The following is a 16,758-nucleotide window of genomic DNA, read 5'->3' as shown; positions in this document are numbered from 1 at the left end:
AAGGAACACTCCAAAATATATTATATGAAGTAAAACCAGAGAAAGATGCAATTTCTTTCCTCAGTATTCAAGAATTTTCATTGTAAAGCTCTTTATCCCCTTAGTTAGTTTAATTCCCAAGTATTAATTTTTTTGAGGTTATTGTAATGGGATGGTTTTCCTGATTTCTTCCTCAGCTGAATCAACTGTTGGAGTATAGGAAAACGATTGATTTATGGGAGTTGATCTTGTATCCTGCTACTTTGCTAAACTCATAACTCTAGAAGTCTTCTGGTATAGTTTTTTGGGTTTTCTAGATATAGTGTCAACAGACTAAGATAGTTTGTTTTTTTCTTTTCCTATTTGTATCCCTTTGATTTCCTTTTCTTGCAAAATCACTTTGGATACAAATAGGAAAAGAAATTGAAGAAAACCTTAAAATATGGAAACACATCCCATGTTCCTAGATAGACAGAGTCAATATTATAAAAATGACCAAAAGCAATATACAGATTCAATGCAATCAAAATACCAATAACATTCTTCACAGAATTAGCAAAAATGATTCTTAAATTCATTTGGAAGAATAAGAAACCCAGAAGAGCCAAAGCAATACTAAGCAAGAAAAGCAAAGCAGGAGGCTTCACAATACCTGATCTGAAATTATACTAAAGAACATTAGTAAAAACAAAAACAAAAACACCATAGTATTGGCATAAAAATAGACATAATGACCAATGCAACATAGAAGACACAGAGACAAATCCGCATACCAAAAGCCATCTGATATTTGACAAGCATGCCAAAAATATATTTTGGAGAAAAGACAATCTTTTTAACAAATGGTGCTAGGATAACTGGATAGAGTAGAAAATGAAACTAGATCCTTATCTCTCAACCTTCACAAAACTCAAATCAAAATGTATCAAAGATTTAGGAATTAGACCAGAAGTCTTACAACATAGAAGAAAACATAAGGTTAATGCTTTATCATATAGGTGCTGGCACCGAGTGCCTTAACAAGACCCCCAAAGTACAAAAAACAAAACCAAGAATCAATATGTGAGATACCATCAAACTAAAAAGCTTCTGTACAGCAGAGGAAATAATTAAGAGCATCGAGAGAGATCCTACAGAATGGGAAAAAATCTTGGCCAGATACTCCTCCAATTGGAGATTAACACCCAGAATATATGAAGAATTCAAAAACCTTAATATCAAAAAAAACATGATCAATACATAGGCAAAAGAACTAAGTAGAAACTTCTCAAAAGAAGAAACACAAACAGCCAACAAACATATGAAAAAAATGTTCAACATCTTTAGCAATCAGGGAAATTCAAACTGAAAACACATTAAGATTTTCTCTTACTCCAGTCAGAATAGCAATGATCAAGAATACAAACAATAATAAATGCAGGTGATGTTGTGGGGGAAAAGGTATACTTATACATTGTTAGCAGGACTGCAGACTAATTCAACCACTCTGGAAAGCACTATGAAGAATCCTCAAAAAACTAGAAATAGAACCACCATATGACCCAGTTATCCCACTCCTTGATATTTTCCCAAAATATCTAAAATTGGAGTGCTACCATGATGACAGCAACTCAAAATTTATTGCAGCACAATTCACAATAGATAAATTACGGAATCAACTCAGGTACCCATCAGTAGATGAATGGATTAAAGAACTGTGATTGATTTTATATATATATATATATTATATGTATAAATGTATATACATATATATATATATATATATATATATATATAAATAAGTACTGTGAGATACACACACACACACACACACACACACACACACAAAATGAAGTTCTACTCAGCCATAAAGAAGAATGAAATTATGGCATCTGCTAGTAAAAGGATAGAAATGGAGAATATCATGCTAAGTGAAATAAGCCAAAGTCCAAAACTCAAAGGTCAAATGTTTGCTCTCATATGCAGAAGCTAGAGTAAAATAAAAGAAAGGGGGAGCACAGGATTGTATAACATAAAGATATAGGGAAAATCCGTAATGTAGAAGGAGATCAAGAGACAGACTTGGTGGCACATGCCTGTAAACCCAATGGCTTGGAAGGCTAAGGCAGGAGGATCATGAGTTCAAAGACAGGCTCAGCCACAGAAAGGCACTAAGCAACTCAATGAGACTCTGTCTCTAAATAAAATACAAAGCAGGGTTGAGGATTGGCTCAGTGGCTGAATGCCCCTGAGTTCAATCCCCTGAACCCTGCACCCCGCCAAAAGAGAGAGAGAGAGAGAGAGAGAGAGAGAGAGAGAGAGAGAGAGAGAGAGAGAGAGAGAGAGAGAAAGTGCAGGAATAGATAAGGGGAGGCAATGCAGAATGAATTCTTTAAAAGTCATGTTCTGTGAGCTGGGGTTGTAGCTCAGTGGTAGGATCCTCAGCAATATATATATATATATCTGTAAAGGTATCGTGTCCACCTACAACTAAATTTTTTTTTAAATCATGTTATATGCATAGGTATTGTGTCTACCTACAACTAATTTTTTTTAATCATGTTTGTGCATATGTAAATATATCACAGAGAACTTCACCTTTATACATAGGTGGAAAGAACCAACCAAACATAAATCAAGAGACAAGTGAAAAGAAGTATAGCAGATTAGAGGAAGGAATACAGGAGAGGGAAAGGAGAACGGGAAGGAAAAGTGGAAGGGATAAAGGAGGATTATAAATTGTGATCAAATTCCATGCATTTATGAATTTGTAGAGATGAACCCAAACACTATGTATAACTATAAAATTCTAATAAAATAAAGAATTAGAAGTAACATATGTAATGTACTTTGGCATATTATGTGCCTACCACATAACAAAACTCAATATCCTCGTCATCCCTCATTATAATACAGTTTGAAGAAAATGTACCAGTGTGAGAAAGTTTAAATTCAAAGCTGAAAAAAGTAAAGGAGAAAGATTAAAAAGCCGTCAAAATGAGATTTAAAATATTTTTAAAGCAATGAACTATTATCTATGCAAAATAAAAGCAAATAAAAACCACATTTTCCAAAATTGTGAAAAATGACAAAATAAGATTGTTAAAACTAGAGGTATGGTGGTTTTTTAAGCAAATTTCTTTTCTTGATTATTGGTTGTCATGCAAGGTGACTAGGCTAATGAGTGGTACAGAAATAGCATTTGGGGATACTAAAAATCCTTATATATAATCTACAAAGACTATATTACACATATTGATAACAGAGCATTCACTGTATAATATATAACAATCAATTTTTTCAAATAATTGTTAAAAGTATATTTTTCATTCATTTATATAAGAAATCAAAATGCAATACAAAAATATATAAAACATACCTCTGATAAAAATGTTTGGGCCGATTTCTGAGCTCCTACATGGAGCAGATATTCATATACATAGAGTGCTAACCTGGAAAATGAATAAAACATTTATTGAGAAGAGAAATATGTAAAATTCATTCTTTAAATAATGAACATCTTTCCATTCCACAGCAAAAATATTTTATATACTAACAGTGAAAGAAAATAAATCCTTCCTGTACAATTTTAATGGGAATTTATACATTTATGTTCAGAAAGAATTTAAACTAATTAAAACAGCAAAAAAATGAAAAAGACAAATATATTTTTTGGGGTAAAGAAATATCTAAATCATCTCACTTATCAAATAGCTAATCATCTCACTTATCAAATATCTAATCATCTCACTTATCAAAACCTTACTGCTCATTCTATACTTAATAATTTATAGATAAACATTAATAATCTCTTAAAGTAAAATTCTTTTATTGGTAAAACAAATAAATTAAGTTATTTCTCTTTTCCAACAACTTATTTCCTTCCATCTTTACAGTAAATACTAATGTAAACCCTAGTTGTGTGCAGAACCATATGCCAAAATTTGTGTTGAATTTCCACTTTTTTAGCAACCTTTCCTTATTGTTCAGGTATGATTGTTAGATCAATTAATTTTTTAGTCTATAACACATTCAAATTCATTAAAAAAACTACAGCATTATGTAAATTTCAAAAATAACATCATATTAAGTGTGTGGGCATTTACGGCTTAAAGGTTAATACAAAATTACATATAAATTCATTGCTCAAATATATAATATTGAGTGTGTAGTATACACTTACACTACACTTACTATCTTGTGGATTCAGTGTTTTTAAGCTACACCATGTGGCTCAATTTCAGTTGAGCTGTTAAAATATTATTCATAAACCCAAATTAGTCTGAGGCAGTATTTTTAATGATATCTTGGACGGATGCCCAGATAGCTCACAACAGTTCAGTTTCTGCTACACTATATTTACCAATATTGGGTTGGGTTTACAGTAAACAATACAATGTAACAATAACCACAATTCTGTATACTGCACCACTACTCTTGCCAAGCGAATTTTTGATTGTTAAAGATTGATGGCATTTGCAAAAGTGATAATGTTCTTCATTTTCATGACATATCATGCATCTGTTACACAAAGAAACCCTGTGCAAAATAAGGTGCTCTGTCCATGTAATTCTTTCCTCGTTCATTTTCCCATTTCTTTTCAAATTCAATAACATTTCCTAGGTTAGTACTTCTCAGCTTTTTTTCCCTACCCTAACACATACGATATGGTTTTTGCTGTTTTCAGAAGCTGTGTCTCCCAGTGGAAGTGACTCATCCTCAGAGTGCATCAGAAAGGAGACAAGAATCTGAATGCCCCTGTAGTTTCAAACAAATATTTCTGCTGGTAATTCTTGGCACACATTCTTCAGATATATACCACACACCTGCCTCTCCACTAACCATTCCCACCCTATCATCCTATTCACTGACCATCATGGCAAATTTTACTGGGAAAGAAAAAATTGTAAAATCTTCCTGACTAGACTGTAAAGCCTCAAAATTGCCTGCCAGTGGCAGTGCTGCCCTACTGCCCAAGTGAGAAGAAACAACTTCAAGTAATTCCTTGCAGTTTGCAAAGCCTTGGGCCCAGAAATTAATCAATGGTTTTCACTACAGTAGGGGTCTATGTTAAAAACAAAACAATAAGGTTGTTCCACCAAGTTTGGGAATTTGAAAGTAAGAGACAGAACGAAGCATGATCACCATAATGGGCTGTGGGAAAGAGGACAGACATCAGAACAATTAAAGCATAGCACAATTATTGCTGTGTCCTTTCAATAAACCCCATTCCTTAAAGTCAAGTGAGTTACTTCTTACTTCTTTATAATTTGTAATCTCTTCCTTATGATAGAAGAAATTTATTAGTGCCTTTACTATTTTTCCTATTTAAATAACAAAAATAATATCTAATTACAAGCAAAAAATATGGATTTTTCTCTTTAATCATGTCACTTATCAAAACCTTACTGCTCGTTCTATACTTAATAATTTATAAACATTAATAAGCTCTTTTATTGGTAAAACAAATGAATTAAGTAATTTCACTTTTCCAACAATTACAAATATAATTACAAGCAATAATCCCCACTTTCTTCCTCTCTGGATCTAGGCAGTGAGTCTTAAAGAGAAAAAAAAAATGTATCGAAAAAGGCTCAGAATCAATAGGGGAAAGGGTTTCAAATAACATGAGACTCTGAAGCACCTTCCATGGGTGTGTGCCCACTCTGTTACCTTAGAATCTGTACTGTGGTAGCTCATCGTTGCAGACAGGGTGATGGAATGGAACCAGGCTAAGAAAATCTATCTATAATGCCACCTCATCTATCTATGTTTTGCAAGCTCCTCTGAACAAGATTAATGCTTCTAGATAGTTAGGACCTATCTTCCAAAAAGAATGGCAGGAAACAATGCATGGGTGAACACCTAATTAACTCTACTGCTGTGATGACTCCATAACATAACCAGCAATTCTCCGGTATTTTAATTATCAACTCTGTGCACAGAATTTCCCAAACTTATCCCTTGCACCTTATCCTCTGTCCCAAGTTCCAAATCTGCTTCTCCAAATTACTATGTGAAGTTTCTAACAAGATGTTTCTCTCTTAAAATTGACCGTGTCCAAAATTAAATTCACTTTCTTTATGTTTTTATGGTACCTATGTTTACTTAGGCAAAATACATTTTATCTGAATCTCAGTTTCCTCATTTGTCAAATGGAAAGAATAACACTTTCCTTGTATTACTGAAAGAATTAGTACATTAAATAATAACAATTATAATTTCAGTTATCCTACATACAATAATATATTACCAAGTGATGTAATGATTTCTAATGCCACAATTTCTCCCACATTCAACATTCCTTTCTGTCCCACTTCCTGCTCCTGAGGAACTCCACACAGCAATAGCAAGAGCTATCAGCTTCAGCTACAAATGCTATGTACTTATATTAGCTCCCCACAACAAAAATCCTGAAGTCACCAGAAATCAGAATGTCCAGAAAGTTCTATAAGAAAAACCCTGAAGTAAAAGATACTATTTGAACACAAATTATTTCAGGAAAATGGAAAGTGACATTCTTCCATCCATGCAGTTAAATCAAAGCATGCTCCCTTATCCAGTGACATAAGATCACCAAACATAAGAAGTTAACATTTTATTTGGATTCAATTTCTACTAAAAAGGGAAAACTTTTAGATAAATATTGAATTTACTGATATTTAAATAGTATATACTTTTGAATTAATATTTATTTTTCCTTTTTATGATCTTTAGAAATTGAAGTACTTTTGATAAAGTATAGCTAGTCAATCTAATAGCTTATAATATAATCTAAATACATAGAAAAAATTAATAATCATATGGTGAGAGTTAATAGCAAAAAACAGACCCAGATCATCATCATCTTATCCTCTTTCTCTTCCTCCTCCTCCTCCTCCTCCTCCTCCTCCTCCTCCATGATTGTCACCACCACCACCACCATATTACATTTACTAAAGAAAAGGTATATCTGATTCATGGGTCATACATCTTCAAATTATCTTCATTTCATTCTATTTTGAACTGCTTATCAGTGATTGAGTTATCAAAATCATGGACAAAAATTTGAGAGAGAAAAAAAACAAAGACAGAAATACAAAGTATATCTGATATAACTCAATAACTTCTTTATTCCCTGGTCACCACAGGTGCCTAAGCTTTAAAGGTAGATATTAAAATGAGAAGAACATAGAGAGGAGCCAAAAGGGAAGTCCACTGGGAGCTTCCTCTAAGTAATAATTACATTTGACTTATGCAAGTTATATACACTAAACTTACTATCTTTCAATTACTCACACATGCACTCACAACTACATAGTACACAGAATGGAAAATCAACAATGATAAAATCCCACAATTCAAATTCTATCAATCTCCAGTCAAACAGAGCCAATCTCCTTCAACTAGTCTTCAGTAATTCCAAATCTATAATTTTGATTTATAATTTAAAATTGAATAGTTCTACAGTCTAACCTTTTGCTTTATTAAAAGAAGAATGGGTAAATCCCACTTAATTTTATGTGACACATGACTGTAACAAAAATGAGATTTGTTATATTTCAAATTTACAATTAAAAGAGGATTAGAGATGCATGAAAATTTTTTTAAATGTCAAACATTAAACAGCTGACTTCCCCTTCAAAAATCATATAAAATTAACACCAGCCTGCAAGGGACCCAGGCTCACAGTAGGCCCAGTCCACTCCTCCACCAACTAAACAAACACCTGCCAGATTCTAGCCTCTTGTGCAGGATTGCCGCTTCCAACCAGCAGGCTACTCTAGGTCGAGCCCACAGGCCCACATCCATCCATGCCAACTTGTACAGGACCCAGGTCCAGGAAGCAGTAGAATACATTGAGCGACAACAGCAGGGTCTGGAAACCCAACATCAAGGTGAGGTACAAACAATATGCACAGGTAGTACAAGAATATAGGGAAAAAACTGTAATATCTCAGATCCACAATGCAAGAAAGGAAGACACATAGACAACATGAAAAAACAAAGGAGGAATGTGCCCCCAAACAAACCAGGACATTATAATAACAGAATCTATGAACAGTGAAGTTGATGAAATGTCAGAGGAGTTCAGAAGGTTCATAATTAAAATGACCTGTGAATTAAAGAATGACCTAAATGAGCAAATACCGACAAAAATGGATCACTCCAACAAAGAGGGAAAAAAGAGCAAATAGAGGTATCAAAAGATTACTTCAAGAGAGAGATAGAGACTCTGAAAAACAAACAGTGAGATATCCTTGAAATGAAGGATACAATAAATCAAATTAAAAACTCAATAGAAAGCATAACCAACAGACTAGATCACTTGGAAGAAAGAACATCAGATAATGAAGACAAAGTATACAATATGGAAAATAAAGTTAGTCCCACCGTGAAGACAGTAGGAAACCATGAACAGAACATCCAAAAATTATGGGACAGCATTAAAAGACCAAATCTAAGAGTTATTGGGATAGAGGAAAGCACAGAGTTTCAAACCAAAGTAATGCTCTCATCAATTAGATAATATCAGAAAATTTCCCAAGCATGAAGAACGAATTGGAAAACCAAATACAAGAGGCTTACAGGACACCAGATGTACAAAATTACAACAGATCTACACCAAGGCACATTAGAATGAAAATGCCTACCATACAGAATAAGGATAGAATCTTAAAAGCCACAAGAGAGATGAATCAAATGACATATAGGGGGAGACCAATTTGTATCTCAGAAGATTTTTCAACCCAGACCCTCAATGCCAGGAGATCTTGGAACAACATATACCTAGCTCTGAAAGAAAATGAATACCAACAAGAATCTTATATCCAGCAAAACTAAGCTTTAGATTTCATGATGACATGAAAACCTTCCATGATAAACAAAAGTTAAAAGAATTTACAACTAGAAAGCCTGCATTACAGAACATCCTCAGCAAAATATTCCAAGAAGAGGAAATGAAAAACAATAATGAAAATCAGCAGAGGGAGATATTACACTAAAGGAAAATCTAATCAGAGGAGAAACCAAGTCACATTAAATACCAAAAATAAACAAAAAGGGCAAGGAATAAAAATCATGTCACAATAATAACCCTGAATGTTAATGACCTAAACTCACCAATCAAAAGACATAGACTAGCAGATTGGATCAAAAAAAAAGACCCAACAATATGCTGCCTCCAAGAGACTCATCTCATAGGAAAAGACATCCACAGACTGAAGGTGAAGGATTGGGAAAAATCATACCAATCACATGGACTACGGAAGCAAGCAGGGGTTGCCGTCCTCATATCAAATAAAGTAGACTTCAAACTAAAGTCAGTCAAAAAGGATAAAGAAGGATGCTACATAATGCTCAAGGGAACCATATACCAACAAGACTTAACAATTATAAATATATATGCCCCAAATAATGAAGCATCTATGTTTATCAAACAAACTTCTCAAGTTCAAGAGTCAAACAGACCACAACACAATAATTTTGAGTAACTTTAACACACCTCTTTCATCACTAGATAGATCTTTGAAACAAAAGCTGAACAAAGAAACTACAGAACTCAATAATACAATCAATAACTTAGACTTAACTGACATATATAAAATATTTCATCTTTCAGCAAGAGAATACACTTTCTTCTCAGCAGTACATGGATCCTTCTCTAAAACAGACAATATACTACACCACAAAGCAACTCTTAGAAAATACAAAAAAAGTAGAGATACTACCCTGCATTCTATCAGATCATAATGGAATGAAATTAGAAATCAATTATAAAATAAAAAATAAAATCCACTCCAACACCTGGAGACTAAATAATATGTTACTGAATGAACAATGGGTTGAAGAAGACATCAAAGAGGAGATGTAAAAAATTTTAGAGGTGAATGAGAACACAGACACAACATATCAAAATCTCTGGGACACTATAAAAGCAGTTCTAAGAGGAAAGTTCATTGCATGGAGTTCATTACTTAAAAGAAGAAAAAGTCAACAAATAAATTACTTAACATTACATCTCAAAGCCCTAGAAAAAGAAGAACAAATCAATACCTAAAGCAGCAGAAGACAGGAAATAATTAAAATCAAAGCTGAAATCAATGAAATTGAAACAAAAGAAATAATTTTTAAAATTGACAGAATAAAAAGGTGGTTCTTTGAAAAAATAAATAAAATTGACAAACCCTTAGCCATGCTAATGAAGAACAGGAGAGCAAAAACTCAAATCACTAACATATGTGATGAAAAAGGAAATATCACAATAGACTCTACAGAAATACAGAAGATAACTAGAAATTATTTTGAAAACTTGTACTCCAATAAAATAGAAAATATCAAAGCATCAACAAATTTCTAGAGTCATATAACTTGCTCAAATCGAATCAGGACGATATACACAATTTAAACAGATCAATTTCAAGTGATGAAATAGCAGATGCCATCAAAAGTCTACCAACCAAGAAAATCCCAGGTCTGGATGGATCCACAGCCAAGTTCTACAAGACCTTTAAAGAAGAACTAATACCAATACGCTTCCATTTATTTCAGGAAATAGAAAAAGAGGCAGCAGTTCCAAACTCATTTTATGAGGCCAATATCACCCTGATTCCAAAACCAGGCAAAGACACATAAAAAAAATAAAACTTCAGACCAATATCTCTAATGAACATCGATGCAAAAATGCAAAAATTCTCAATAAAATTCTGGCAAATCAAATACAAAAACATATCAAAAAGATCATGCACCACCACAATCGAGTGGGATTCATCCCAGGGACATGAGGTTAGTTCAACATTCAGAAATCAATAAATGTAATTCATCACATTAATAGACTTAAAGATAAGTATCACATGATCAGAGCTGGGGATGTGGCTCAAGCGGTAGCATGCTCACCTAGCATGCGTGGGGCGCTGGGTTCAATCCTCAGCACCACATAAAAATAAAATAAAGATGTTGTGTCCACCAAAAACTAAAAAATAAATATTAAAAAATTCTCTCTCTCTCTTTAAAAAAAAAGAATCATATGATCATCTCAGTAGATACAGAAAAAGCATTTGACAATATACAGCACCGCTTTATGCTTAAAACACTAGAAAAATTAGGGATAACAGGAACATATCTCAACAGCATAAAGGCTAGCTATGCTAAGCCCCAGGCCAACATCATTCTAAATGAGAAAAATTGAAGGCAACCCCTATCTTTCACCATGCACAAAACTCAACTAAAAATGGATCAAGGACTTAGGAATAAAACCAGAGACCCTGTGTCTAGTAGAAGATAAAGTAGGCCCTAATCCTTCATCACATGAGATTAGACCCCAACTTCCTTAATAAGACTCCTGTGGCGCAAGAATTAAAATCAAGTATCCATAAAAAGTTTCTTCTCAGCAAAAGAAACAATCAGTGAGGTAAAAAGAGGGCCTACATCTTGGGAGCAAATATTTACCCCTCACACATCAGATAGAGCACTAATCTCTAGGGTATATAAAGAACTCAAAAAGCTAAGCACCAAAACAACAAATAACCCAATCAACAAATGGGCCAAGGACCTGAACAGATACTTCTCAGAAGATGATATACAATCAATCAACAAATATATGAAAAAATGTTCATCATCACTAGCAATTAGAGAAATGCAAATCAAAACCACTCTAGGATTTCATCTCACTCAAGTCAGAATGGCAGCTATTATGAAGATAAACAACAATAAGTGTTGTCGAGGATGTGGGGAAAAAGGTACACTCATACACTCTGGTGGACTGCAAATTGGTGCAGCCAATATGGAAAGCAGTATGGAGATTTCTTGGAAAATTGGGAATGGAATCTCCATTTGACCCAGGTATCCCTCTCCTCGGTCTATACCCAAAGGACTTAAAAACAGCATATACAGGGACACAGCCACTTCAGTGTTTATAGCAGTACAATTCACAATAGCTAAACTGTGGAACCAACCTAGATGCCCTTCAATAGATGAATGGTCTTTTTTAAATGTGGCATATATACACAATGGAATATTACTCATCAATAAAAGAGAATAAAATCATGACATTTGCAGGTAAATGGATGGAGTTAGAGAAGATAATGCTAAGTGAAGTTGGCCAATCCCAAATAACCAAATGCTGAATGTTTTCTTTGACATAAGGAGGCTGATTCATAGTGGGATAGGGAGTGGGAGCATGGGAGGAATATACAAACTCTAGATAGGGCAGAGGGGTGGGAGGGGAAGGAGGGGGCATGGGGTTATAAATGATGGTGGAATGTGGCAATCATTATTATCCAAAGTACATGTATGAAGATACGAATTGCTGTGAATATACTTTGTATACAACCAGAAAAATTAATAAATAAAACAACTTGGCTTTTTTACTTCTAAAAAAGATCAAATAAAATTAGAAAGCAATAAAGGACTGAGTAAATGGAATATGCAATTAAAAGGATGACAAAAGGCTAATATGCTAAATGTTATTTATACACACACATATATACATATATATGTATATATGTATATATATACATATATAAAGTGTATAAAATGACATGCCAGGATATAATGACATTAATTTTAAAATAATGAACAAAGTATACAAGTGAAAAGTCAAATAAGAATGGTTACATACAGCCAATAAGCAATGCTAAGGAAGAATATTTGATCACCTAGTCATAAGAAATATTTCAAAACTTCACTAATGAATGTACCAGAGATTTTAAAACATTAAATAGGCATTCAGTGCCTATAAGGGTAAAATATGGAAATGTAAATGATGCAGTTTTTCAGGAAAATAACATCATGGCAAGGTGAGAAGATAAATTAGTAAGTAAAAAAGTGTAGAACAGGGTTAGTGTATATACCCATCTACATTACACATATATTCTTCCAGAGATATTTATACATACACAACACAAGTACCAGAGCCAGGTCACTACCATGCCTCTCACCTTTGTGGGACTATTTGAATTAAAATAGTATATTTTACTACAAGACTCTTTTTTTAACCAGGGACTGGAAGCCTAGGATAAGAGGGAGATTTTGTTATAACATAACTTGTTTTTTGTTTATTTCCCCTGTGTTTACATAACCCATTTAAAAAGAAATAAACTAACTGCTTTTAAAAATAAATAAATCTTTTATATTCTTTAACCATATAACTTTTATTCTGAAATATTATTCTAAATAATTAATCTGAAATCCAAACTATTCATAATGATGCTTGTGGAAAAATCATAGCAGTAAAAAACTGGCAACCTAAATATCTGATAATGGAGGAATTAAATAGGGATAAGTGTGTGTAACGTTACATTAAAATTTTATCAAGAAATGTTCAAACCATTATTAAAATTAATAAGTACCAAATACATACAATGTGTATACAGAAGGAAATATGATTTACTGCTACTGGTAAAACATTAATAAAAATAAGAAGTGAGAGATGAAATTCAACTAGGAGAGATGGGTCAGAAACTAAGTAAAACTAGTATGGCCTACTTAAGAGTAAGGGAAGACATCCCCATACCTCCCACAGAAGGCCTGAGGCAACTCTTATTATAGCACTGTCCTCTAACAGTCATAATGGTAGTTTTATGACTCCAGTAAAAGATTAAACTTTGTGCCACTCACAATAACAAAAATCGAAGGTATGTGTCTACATAAAAATGTTAAAACCAACAGATTTTCTGTGAATATTTTTTCCCCACTGTGTTTTGGTCAGGAATTGTTTTTGAAAGAGGACAGCATTTAGAATTTTTTTTGGCAACTTTAGTTTTTTTTATTTTTTTAATGACAACTGTATTTAATTATGGCATACAGCATGATGTTTTGACACATGTATAAATTTTTGAATGGCTGGATCAAGCTGATTAACATTCCCGTTCTCTCATTTATTTATTAATTGATAGTGAAAACACATAAAATCTACTCTCTTAACAATTTTCAAGTATGTAATACATTGTTATTAACTATAGTCACATATTGTACAATAGGTCTCCTGAATTTATTCCTCCTAGCCGAATTTTTCTATCCTTTGACCAATATCTCCCAATTATCTTCACTCCCAGTCCCTGGTAATCAGTATTCTATTCTCTTGAGTTTGACTTTTTTAGATTCCACATATAGTGAGATCATGTGGTATTTATCTTTCTCTACCTGGCTTATTTTACTTAACATAAGGTCCTCCAGATCATCCATGTTACTATCAATGACAGGATTTCCTTTTTTAAGGCTAAAGAGTACTCCATGTATTCTAAATTTTCTTTATCCTTTTCTCTACTGATGTACTTAATTGACTCCATATGTAGGCCATTGTGAATAATGCTGCAATTAACATAGAAATGCATGTATCTCTTTAATACACTGATTTCATTTCCTATGGCTATATGCCCAGTGGTAGAATTGCTAGATCACATGGTAATTCTTTCTGTAGTTTTTTGAGGAACCTTCATACTGTTTTCATAATAGCTGTACTAATGCTTTACTAATTTACATTACCATCAACAGTGTACAAGTTCCCTATTCCCTTCATCCTTACCAATTCTTATCTTTTTTTTTCTTTTTTGGTACCAAGGATTGAACTCAGGGGCTCTCAACTACTGAGCCACATCTCAGCCCTATTTTGTATTTTATTTAGATACAGGGTCTCACAGAGTTGCTTAGTGCCTCTCTTTTGCTGAGGCTGGCTTTGAACTTGTGATCCTCCTTCCTTAGCCTCCCAAGCTGCTGGGATTTCAGGTGTGCACTCCCACATCCTGCTTCTCTTTTTCTTTTTTAGAATAGCCATTCTAACAGATGTGAGGTGACACCTCATTTTGGGCTGCTGTTGTTTCATTTTATTTTATTTCCTTTTAAAAATTATTTTAATTTTTTGTGGTACTAAGGATTAAATTCAGGGCTTTGTATATGCTAGACAAGCACTCTACCACTAAGCTCAATTGACAGTACCCCCACCCTACCCCATTCCCATTTTATAAAATTTTGGGATGGGGGTCTAGCAATGTGGCTCTGTGGTAGAATGCTTGCTTGGCATGCCCAAGGCCCCAGGTTCAATTCCCAGCACATAAAGAAAAAAAAAATTGAGATAGGGTCTTGCTAAACTGCCCAGGCTGACATCAAATTTATAATCCTCCTGCCTCAGCTAGGGATTACAGATAGGATAACAGCTTCAGTGTTTATTTGAGACAAATTCTCACTAAATTGCTGAATCTGGCCTCAAACTTGTGATTCTCCTTTCTAAGCCTCCCAAGTCACTGGGATTATAGGCATGTACCAATGTGCCCTTCATTGTGATTTTAATTTGCATTCCTCTCATAGTTAGTTATGCTGAGTATTTTTTAATGTACCTGTGGGTAATTCATATGCATTGTTTTCAGAAATATACAACCAGGTCCTTTGTTTATTTTTTAATCAGGTTGTTGTTTTGCTCTTGAATTGAGTTCCTTACGTATTTTTAATGTTAAGCCTTTAGAAGATGTTTGATTTTCAAATATTTTATCCAATTCCGTAGGTTATTTCTTCACTCTGTGTTGTTTCCTTTGCAAAAGATCTTTAGTTGTCTAGTTTCTAGTTGCCTGTGTTTGGGAGCCACATTCATAAAAGCATGGCTAAAACCTATGTCATGAAGATTCTCTCCTATGTTTTCTTCAAGTAGTTCTGTTTCAGGTGTTACATTTAAAGTCTGTGATTTTGAGTTCATTTTTGTAAATTCATTCTCTTGCATGCAGATATTCAATTTTCTCAGCAACATTTATTGAAGAGGCTGCTTTTTCCTGTTGTGTGTTCTTGGCATCTCTGTTGAAAATCATAAATGTGTGGATTTATTTCTGGGTTCTCTATTATGTTCCAGTGGTCTAAGTGTCTGTTTTTAATGCCATCTATGCCATGATGTTTTTATTATTATAGCTGTATAGTATATTTTGAAGTCAGATAAGATGATGCTTCCAACTGTTCTTTTGCTCAAAATTGCTTTGAGTATTCAGGATCTTCTGTGATTCCATATAAACTTTAGAATTTTTTTCTTTTCCTGTGAAAATGTCATTGGAATTTTGATATGAATTACATTGAATTTGTAGATTTGCTTTGAGTAGTTTGGATATGTTAGCAACATTAATTCTTCCGATCTCCCACACACAAATAAAGGTAAATACTGCTTATAGTTCAGAGCTAATTCTTCTCTCTTTCATTTATGTATATCAGATGTATGTACTCATATAATTCAGCTATATTTTGGCTAGGGATATAGTCCAGTGAGAGCACTTTCCTAACATGCATACATCTGCGTGCCACCAAAGACACACACAAACACACACACACACACACACACACACACACATGCATAAAGATATGTATGTCTATATACATGGAAAAATGGCCTAATATTTAAAATCCATGAACATAGAATATCATCCCATTATTTATCTTTTTTCAATTTTTTTCAATGTTTTACAATTAAAAACCCAAAGGTTGTAGGCTACATAAAAATATTAAACCTCTTATATATTTTATTTTTGTCAGTTTGTTGTCTAAATTAGTCTTGATCAGTTTTGTGGTTTTTTTCTTTTTTCCTTTTCAGTGAAGGGAAGACATTGAAATATTATTTATCTTTAAATATTAAAATGACCTATGTGAAACAAAAAATGTTAAGCCTTTATAAATAAGTGGATAAAAACAATAACAAGTGTTGGGGTTGTAGGTCAGTGGTAGCATGCTTACCCAGCACATGTGAGGCAATGGGTTCGATCCTCAGCACCACATAAAAATGAATAAATATAATAATGGTACTGTGTAAATCTACAACTTAAAAAAAATTAAAAAGACAATAATAGGGACTGG

General features: G+C 33.4%; 1 protein-coding gene across 3 annotated transcripts in view; it reads right to left on the bottom strand.

Annotated features, from left to right (window-relative positions):
* SSBP2 (single stranded DNA binding protein 2) overlaps positions 1-16,758 on the bottom strand; it is a 351,463-nt gene that overhangs the window by 262,961 nt on the left and 71,744 nt on the right. For 2 of the 3 annotated variants that reach the window (XM_081294470.1, XM_081294469.1), the window contains exon 2: positions 3,338-3,410. The exons of the other annotated variant lie outside the window; for it this stretch is intronic. In XM_081294470.1, coding sequence (XP_081150596.1) covers positions 3,338-3,410 — 73 coding nt within the window. The remainder of the gene's footprint in view (positions 1-3,337; positions 3,411-16,758) is intronic. 3 annotated transcript variants of the gene reach the window in all.

The sequence above is a fragment of the Spermophilus citellus genome, assembly GCF_964194105.1.
Source record: "Spermophilus citellus genome assembly, chromosome: 1".
NCBI lineage: Eukaryota > Metazoa > Chordata > Mammalia > Rodentia > Sciuridae > Spermophilus > Spermophilus citellus.
The sequence above is the reverse complement of the archived record's forward strand: the minus strand, read 5'-3'. Positions and strand labels throughout refer to the sequence as shown.